The sequence below is a fragment of the Cibotium barometz genome, chromosome 66, assembly GCF_041138505.1.
Source record: "Cibotium barometz isolate CiBa-2024 chromosome 66, ASM4113850v1, whole genome shotgun sequence".
Classification (NCBI taxonomy): domain Eukaryota; kingdom Viridiplantae; phylum Streptophyta; class Polypodiopsida; order Cyatheales; family Cibotiaceae; genus Cibotium; species Cibotium barometz.
Window position 1 is genome coordinate 12,108,657 of NC_141111.1, and position 9,739 is coordinate 12,118,395.

The 9,739-nt window shown below is 38.8% G+C and overlaps 1 protein-coding gene across 1 annotated transcript; it reads right to left on the bottom strand.

The window, feature by feature from the left end:
* Nucleotides 1-4,362: 4,362 nt before the first annotated feature.
* LOC147602778 (germin-like protein subfamily 2 member 4) lies at nucleotides 4,363-5,007 on the bottom strand. Its single transcript, XM_086797742.1, has one exon. It carries the CDS (start codon nucleotides 5,005-5,007, stop codon nucleotides 4,447-4,449), a length of 561 nt encoding a protein of 186 aa, XP_086653868.1. The 3' UTR covers nucleotides 4,363-4,446.
* Nucleotides 5,008-9,739: the final 4,732 nt, after the last annotated feature.

Sequence of the window (9,739 nt, forward strand, 5' to 3'; positions counted from 1 at the left end):
AGGTCGTCTAAGCATGTCAATGCGAAGAGAATTGCTAAAACAAGACGTTTGTGAAAATCGACCTTTGATCCTCCAACTTTCTTCTCTGGGGCATCTGAAACTTGATGCAAAATATCAAGTTTTGTGGTAGAGTATCAGTTTTGCATCAACTTTTAGGCTAAAAGTTGATGTTTTACATCGAGTTGATGCAAAACATCATCTTTTCCATAAAACTCAATGTTTTGCATCAAAGTTGATGCTTTGCATAAGTTGATGCAAAACATTAAATTTTGTGGAAAGTTGATGTTTTGCATAACATTAATACAAAACATTAAGTATTGTAAAAAAAAGTTGATCTTTTGCATATAAAGTTGATGTTTTACATCAACTTGATGCAAAATATCAAATTTTCATAAAAGTTGATGTTTTGTATCAAGTTGATGAAAAACATCAACTCTTAACTGAGAAGTTCTTACTCAACATTAAGTTGGCCACAAATGTTGTAGCTAAAACATCCTTACCATGTGTAGTAAGTTGATGTTTTGTATCAAGTTGATGAAAAACATCAACTCTTAACTGAGAAGTTCTTACTCAACATTAAGTTGGCCACAAATGTTGTAGCTAAAACATCCTTACCATGTGTAGTAACCAGTAGGATTCGCACCTAAGTCCCTACTTGATATTTTACAAAAAAGTATTTTGGAAAGTATAAACTTTTGTTTCTTAAAGAGACCTTTTTCATGCTTTCAAACTCATTTAATAACTAAAATTACCATTTAACCCCTTTTTGTCACATCAAGGACACATCTTCTTTAAAAATGAATGTGTAATTATTTTTCAAAATTAGACAACTTTTAAATAGCATTCATGATATTTTAGAATTCATATGTATGTAACGAACTCTTTTTAAAAAAGTATATATTATCAATTAAGAAATTGTGATACTCGAGAGCTTCAAAATGGATTTTAATACTACTCTCATCATCAAGAGACAAAATAGGGTTTTATAATTACTTAGATAATAACTGTATCAAGATAATGCTTTTGTAATATAATCATATAAATAATTTTTTATAGTTGCACTCTATAGCACATCAAAGGTAGCCTATCTTTTCAATGACACAAGGTCCTATCCCATAAGAAACAAGGCATCAGTCTCAAGGTACCATTACTAGTAACCAAGAGTCTTACTAGGATTCTATATGGCAATAGTTATCTTCTTGGTTCTTTTTGTGTGTTTTTTTTCTTATCTTTTTTAAAATATTTTTTTTAAATTTTCTCACCTACAATTGAGCTAAAGGTCAGTAAAAGCTGAGTGGGAGTACTTTGCATACTCCATCGACATAATTTAAGGTCAGTCACATGGATAGGTAGGAACATTACTAAGTCTAAGAAAGAATATGGTCTCAAAGTTTCTCTAAGTGGCACTTAGAAAGAAAAATTTACACACTCATAATATATTATTAGTTCTATGAATGCATGTAATGACGTACAGGAACAATTTCAGACTTAAGAGTGAGTTAGGATACACCTGAGTATAAGTGAAAAAATCCGGTCCATATCGAGGTTGCACATCCACTACAAGTTGTAAATCTGGATCTGGTCTGCACAACTTTACCTCAATAACTTGTAAATCAAACTCATCTAGCAAGCTCATCGTTAGATAACCATAGCTCGTATCCGATTCGACGTCACTAGGTTGATCTTCCCTCTCACTTGGGTTTCTTAAAACATAACCATTTGGTTAGATGGGAAGGCAATAGTCTCTGTGCATCCTGGCTACTATGAAAGGGCATAGATACTACATGTAAGTTTGTCAAGCATCTCATGCCCTAGAAATCATATATAAACTCGCTTATTGCTACGCATAATAGACAGGAATATGCACGTTCAAAAGTAGATAAGATATGAACATGATATACAAACTAATACTATAAGAACTAATGCAATAAGATACATACATGGCACATATAAGATTATACAAGTATATAGAGTTGAAACAATGTAAGTATACATAGTTTATATATATACTATACATTTAGATGGCAAAAATATGCAGATGCATATCAACAAGAAACTAAAAAGACTTGATATAGGTCAAATGGGAAAACCAAGTAAGATATATAAAGAGATCAAACTAATTATATAAAGATGAGACAATGCAACAACATTGCACACACATGCCATTTCTTGCATAGGGAGGACTCAAACCTATTACCTTGGGACTCTTGAGTGTTTCCCTTACCAATTGCCATTGCTTGCACAAGCATGGCTCAAACCCATTACCTTGGGACTCTCTAGTGTTTTCCTTACCGCCATTGCACTAACAAGTGATTGACATCATTGCAAGATTTTTGTTAATGAGTTATTTTTGCACTAACAAGTGATTGACATAATCAATCATATGACTCCAAGTATGTGGATGCATGTATTTCTTTTTTTGCATAGATTTTTTCCACCTTCTTCCTTTCTCCTTCTCCTTCTCCTTGACTATCTCCTCCACCTCCTATATGAGAAGAGGCATTTGATGGAACATAGCTTGGGAGAACTCTATAGCTTGAGTCAATGATTTGATTGAAGAATGTTATCATTGGTAAAGGATCTCATCAAAGTGGAAAAGGAGATTGGGTAGTAAAGTTCTAGTAAGGATCTCATCAAAATGGAAAAGGAGATTGGGTGGTAGGGTTATGTTTTTAACACCATTAGCACCACACACATCCTCCCCATCATTACCAAGAAAGGAGATCTTATAAATATATAAAACTATAGACCTATTTCACTTATGAGCACGGTTTAGAAGATCAACCTTACTACAAAACTATAGACCTATTTCACTTATGAGCACGGTTTAGAAGATCAACCTTACTACAAAACTATAGACCTATTTTAGTTATGAGTACAGTTTAAAAGATCAACCTTACTGCATTGGCAAGAGTCTATAGTTTAAAATTTGAATCTTATAAACTTAAAGATAAAACTTGATACGTTTTAAAGGATGTACACACACACAAATCATGATGGGCTAGTGCCTTTTAGTGTGAAATATGGAGCTTCTAACCCTAAAGATGAAACCTAGCACTACATCGAACACCCCACCATAAACTCAGAGGAGCAACCTTATATCAATGAGAAGTTTCTCCAAGACTACAAAGGATAATTGCTATGTTAAGGAAGAAGCTGTTGGCCACACGTTTTTGTTTTTCTCTTAATTCTCATTATCATCACATATGTAAATAAAAAGCTTCAAGGGAGATCTATCCATTTCAACTATTTGCATCACTTAGATGGTGAATTGGGTGCATGCATGTCTCCACATGTTACCATGCCTCCTTGGCTCGTGGAGTGGATTACATTAGACATTAAATGCACACCCCCAAATCTAAGGATACATAAGAATAGGAGCAATGCATACTTGAGAAAAGTTTATATATAAAAAAACAACAACAATTCAATGTCCAAGGAAACCTTCAAACCACCACATTTTCTAGCAAGGGTTCCTCTTTGAGTAAAATTTTCCTTAGTAATGATGAAGAGAGAAACTTGGTTTAAGAGTTTAACCCAAAAGACACCCTACACTTTCTCAATTTTGATGAGCATGAATCACTCTCCTAAGGGTTGAGGGAGACTTTAGCACAGCTTAAAGTGTAGCTAAATCCCCAAAGGCCATCGAGACACACCAACCTCATCTCCTTCAAGGTGGAAGCGTAAAAGTCTCCATGCAACTTATTATGTTACGGTTGTTGATTGGCTTTATAAGAACTCTTTATTTTTTCACTTTACCGTGTTTATGGGCACACTTTTTCCTTGCCTTGCCTATATGTCGTTTCATTTTATTGTGAAGTTAATATAAGTGTGCATCTTTGTCTTCATTTTATTGTGAAGTTAATATAAGTGTGCATCTTTGTCTTCAAAAATAAATAGTAAATTCCTTTATGTAAGAGTCAATTGTACATGTTAGATGTATTGTTGTCAATCTATGGCAATTTCAAAATGTTTATCTAGGTCAGGAGGTGCACTTGCCCGGATGGCTCAGTTTGTCATGGCCCACCTTAACCAAGAGGTAGCAGGTTCGAGCTGTAACACCATAAGGTTTGTATGTGAGTGGTGTAGCTTATACCTCGGCTACATCCGCTCGAAAGGGGGCTTTCGAAAAAGAAAATATTAACGTAGAAAAATGAGCAAATGACACGCATGAGTGGGACCCAATTTTTAGTTTTAGACCTATGCCTTTTTCCATTTTGTGTAGTATCAAAATGTATGTGTAGTGTTTCACTCAATCTTTGAATATCTGACCAAAAAACCGATCAGACTAAAAAAATCAAGTATGATCATTATGGCTCTCCTAGTAGGGAGAGCTAGTGATCAGACTATAAAAACCAAGTATGTTCATTATGGCTCTCCAAGTAGAGAGAAAGAGAGCTAGTGTATATCTATCTATGGAACAATCAAAATTTACGTCTATCCTTGCTAGCTGCAACTGCCCATAGGGTCCGAAGTGGAAGCAGAGGCAAGGAAGAGCTCTTCGGCGACAGGTGAGACTAAGGGCTCATGACTGTTAAGAGCGGAGAAGGCAATGGCAGGGAGGTCGTCGTTGATGTTGAGCTGGAAGTGGACGAGACCCTGCGGGAAGACGAATAGGTCGCCGGTGCGGAGGGTCTGTTGGAAGATGGTATCGTGGGTGATGTCGACGAAGCCCACAAGGAGGGAGCCTTGCGCGACGTACATCAGCTCCGACACGCACGGGTAGACGTGGGGCGGGTTGAGGCCTCTCGGCGCGATGTCGATGCGCGCCATGGAGAGGCCAAGTCCGGCGAGCGCCGGGAACGTTTGGGCGTCTGCCACCTTCACGGACGACCCGAGCTGGTCCCGATACCCATATCCACTTAGCAGCAGGTCCGACTTGAAGTACTTGGAGTCCAGTCCGTCGAGACTGTATGATGAAGGTTCAGCCCGTGTACTAGCCTCGAGGAGGACATCAAATGCTACGACGAGTACCTGTAGCTTCAACAGAACATTGAAGACCCCCATTACTCCCTTAATCTCCCTCCAAATCTCTCTAATTCTTTTTAAATGAATAAATGTAGCTCATGAGTTTAGCATGCCTGGTTCGCACCTTTCTCATGCACTAGACTTTAGAACAACTAATCTCTTTTCCTAACAGGACACCTTTTTAGGCAACTGAATGCTGCCCCACCACGTACTTTGAACACGAGATAAACCACCCCTTTTCCTAACGAGAGCATGCTTTGATCTTTTTCCTAGTAGATAGTTTTAAAAATAAAACAACACTAGTGTGGGACCCCCTCATACTCGTGTATGTCTCTTACCTTTTACACTTCTATGTGGCGAAATGAGGTGGGCCAAAATACAAGCATTCAGTGTTTTCGTGCAAGCTGACACCAATGTAGGCCGCACGAGCGTAGGGTGATGCAACCGAGGGGGCTGTGAGTGCAAGAATGTGTTACCCTCGGCTCGTGCACTATGTCTCCTACAACACAAATTGTCTCCCTTGTACACTACCGCCATGTGGCTAGAGGAGGAGCATAGGAGATGGTTTTCAAGGAGATAGCTAGAGAGAGTGACGCATGGCTTACAAAAAAAAGCTTTGCATAATAGATAGCAAGTCTATAGACCACGTATTACTATGGTATAAAGTTTTTTCTTATGTGTATACGTATGCAACTGTGGGATTGCATGCATGCATATGTGTGTCTATGCACGTGTATTTATCCATGAGAGTGTGTATCTTTATGAGTGTTTGTGTGTGTGTGTGTGTCATGTGTGCACTGTATGCAAGTGTGTATATATTCACCTATGCACATGTATAATGTGTGCATGTGTGTGTGTGCATATATGTGTCTATCTCTCTCATAAACAGTAAACATACACTCAATCTCTCTCTCACACACATGTCCATACACATGTGTTTCTCCGTGCAAACATGTGTGTGCATGTATCTTTGTGTGTATTTATGTTGTGTGTTGTGTGTGCACGTGTGTTTGTGTGAGTGTGCATATATATGCCTATGCACATGTGTATACATGTGTATGTGTGCATATGTGTGTGTGTGTGTGTGTGTGTCTCACAAACACACTCAATCTCTCATGCACACACATGCAAACATCCTCTCTCTCCTCTCACACACGTATGCACATACACACATACACATGCATAGGAACATGCACTCTCTCTCTCTCTCTCTCTCTCTCTCTCTCTCTCTCTCTCTCTCTCTCTCTCTCTCATGCACGCACACATATCTCTCTCACACACACATGTACACACGCACATGCACTCTTGCTCTTTTTGCACCCCATCTCACACACACATAAAAATGCTCTCTCTCTCTCTCTCTCACACACACACACACACACACACACACACACACACACACACACACATGTACACACACCATGCACATGTATGTGTGTGTGTGTGTGCGTGTACGTGTGCGTGTGTAGCTGTGTGGTGTTAATTTTGTGTACACACATGTGTGTCGATTGTGCATGTTTGCAAAGTGTGTGTACGAGCATCTTTGCATGTGTCTGTGTGTGTGCATGTGTGAGTATGTGTGTGTGTGCACTTTATGAGTGTGTATGTGTGTACACGAGTGCATATGCATGTACCTGTGTGTATGTGTAAGCATTTATGTGTGTATGTCTACATGCACCTGTGTGCCTCTAGATGTGTGTGATGTGTGAGTGTGTGTATGCATGTGTGCATACACATGTATGTGTGTGTGCATGCTCAAGCATGTGTGTGTGTGCATGCTCAAGCATGTGTGTGTGTATCTTTGTATGTGTGTGTGTGTGTGTGTGAATGTCATGTACATGCATATATGATCGTGTGTGTCTCAACATATATATAGATCTATTTATGTATACATAGATGCATACATATACATACATACATACATACATATATATGTATATGTATATGTAACATACATACATACATACATACATACATACATACATACATATATACATATATGTATATATATATATGTACATATATACACATATATGTATCTACATACATATACATATGTATATGTACATATGTATGTAGATATATACATACATATATACATATATATGTACATACATAAATGCATATACATATATATAGATCTAATTATATATACATACATATATATATCTATCTATACTCTTAATATATCTATTAACATTAAGCACGCACACACAGACACACACAAACACCCTTCTCACACACATAAGTACAATACACATCACATGCACTTCCTCTCTCCCTCCTCTCTCTCCCCCCCCCTCACACACACTAGATATTCTCTATCTCTCACACATGCACATGGATTCTCTCTATTCTCACACCCTAGATATTCTCTATCTCTCACACATGCACATGGATTCTCTCTATTCTCACACCCCATTTCACACATACACTCTCACACACACATAAAAACTCTCTCTCTCTCTCTCTCTCTCTCTCTCACTCTCTCTCTCTCTCTAGCACACTACACATTCACATGCACACCCCTTGCATGTGCACGTGAGTGACTGTGTGTGTACATACACACGTGTGTGTCGAATTCTCATGTGCACGTACACATGAGAGTGTTAACTATGCACGTATGTACACATGTGTGTCGAATTCCTATGTTCACGTGCACGTGAGTGTGTTGACTAGGCACATGAGCATTATGTGTATATGCTTATACATGTGATATGTGTATATGTGTCTATGTGTGTGCATGTGTATCTTTACCTTTGTGTGTGTGGTGTACACATGCATATGTATATACACATGTGTGTATATATATGTGCTTCTAGATGTGTACATGTATGCATGCATGTGAGTACATATGCACTTATATGTAAGCGTGTATATGTGTGTGTACATGTGTGCATCTGTGTGTATGCTCTGCGTGTGTATACACATGCGTGCACTCGAGTGTGTGGTGTACACATGCATATGTATATACACATGTGTGTATATATATGTGCTTCTAGATGTGTACATGTATGCATGCATGTGAGTACATATGCACTTATATGTAAGCGTGTATATGTGTGTGTACATGTGTGCATCTGTGTGTATGCTATGCGTGTGTATACACATGCGTGCACTCGAGTGTGTGTACACGTGTAAGTGTGCATATTTGTGTGTGTATATTGTTGAGATATCGAGCTCATCTAGTGAGGCGGTGGACACTGATGAACCGCCTGGGGGATAGGCCCCACACTTACACCACTGGCATGGTTGGTGAGATCATGGGTGATATGCGGCCAGTGGGATGACAGGCTATGTGACAGCCATTCTAGAGACTGACATAGTTATAGCGCCAGCTCATTTAGTTGGGTTCACATTATAGAGAACCCTAGTATGTATTTGGTTGAGTATCTTTTCATATTGTGTATACTCTTATCTTTGTATATGGTGTGTTGAGTGTTATGAAGAAGAAGAAGATTTTCAGCCTCTCACCTTGTGTGTTCTCTTTTAGGGTTTTGTGAGTGTGTGTGTTGAGTGTTGTGAAGAAGAAGAAGATTTTCAGCCTCTCACCTTGTGTGTTCTCTTTTAGGATTTTGTGAGTGTGTGTGTGCTTGCAAGAGCTCAAGCTCTCTTCTCCCCTGCATCTTTTCATGGTATTAGAGCCTGGTTCATGCTAAGGACTGAGCTGCAAGCAAGAGAAGCACAGGAAGCGGTACGAGGGTAAGAGCTTCATCTACTCTTCCCTATTTGTGTTGGCGACTACACCCTTGTCGAGAGCTCTACGGGAGGCACTGGCAAACGATCTCTGATTGAGGAGCTTTCTTCGCAGGAGTAAAGCTATAGGGAAAATATATTATCTTGTGTCGGATTATATTTTTCGGGCCGAAAATGTGTTTCGGGCGCGTTAGGACCTCCGTTTTTCAGAAAGTAGGCGATTTCGAGCACTGCAAAGTCATCGATTCTATGCAGAACTCTGTTTTCAGAACTGCAGGAAGACAGATTGGTTGTGCAGACATTGTGTGTGCTGCAAGAAGGAGGTAAGCAGTTGCCATTGGGTTTATGTATGCACATTGAGGTCACTGGTTGTTGTGACATTTGAGTGTAGTACATTATCGCTACAAAAAATACAGCAGTTTGTGCAGGATAAACCAGAGTGCTATTTCTGGTAAATTTGTGTGTCTGTGGCAAGATGTCAAATGATGGCATAAACCAGATTGTTGTTGAGAAGCTTGACAAGAACAACTTCCATGCTTGGAGATTCAGGTTGACAAATTTCCTGATGGGAAAGGGTTATTGGTGAATAGGGTGTGTGTGGGAACAGGCCCTTGGTTAGAGGCTGTAAAAGAGAAGATGTAATTGTGAAAGAACTGTGAAAAGGTGAGAAGAATCTACTGGGAGAGAATAAAGGGTAGCATGAGAGAATTTAGGAGTGTGGAGTTATTCTGGGAGATATTCAGGGAAAAGAGAAGAGGTGGAGAGAATCAGGCAAAAGGTGGAGATATTCTGGGAGTGAATCATGGAGAAATCAATGGGATTTGATGCTTGATGTAAACTCTATAAATTGAGGCATAGCCCTAATGAAAATTTGCTAGTTTTTGAGTATCCATGCCTACATTAATCTATTTGCTAATTATTCACTAATTACGTCTTAATTATTTGCTAATCACTTTGTTAATGATGTTGATTCTAGTGTTTGATCTAACATAGCTCATCATTATGCTCAAATTTCAACATGGTATCAGAGCCATGCCTAGAATCAATTAGGTTTATGAGCTCATTATTTAATTAA

Bases quoted from the DNA above. Each gene is read 5' to 3' on its own strand.
- LOC147602778 (XM_086797742.1), bottom strand. From the start codon at position 5,007: ATGGGGGTCTTCAATGTTCTGTTGAAGCTACAGGTACTCGTCGTAGCA.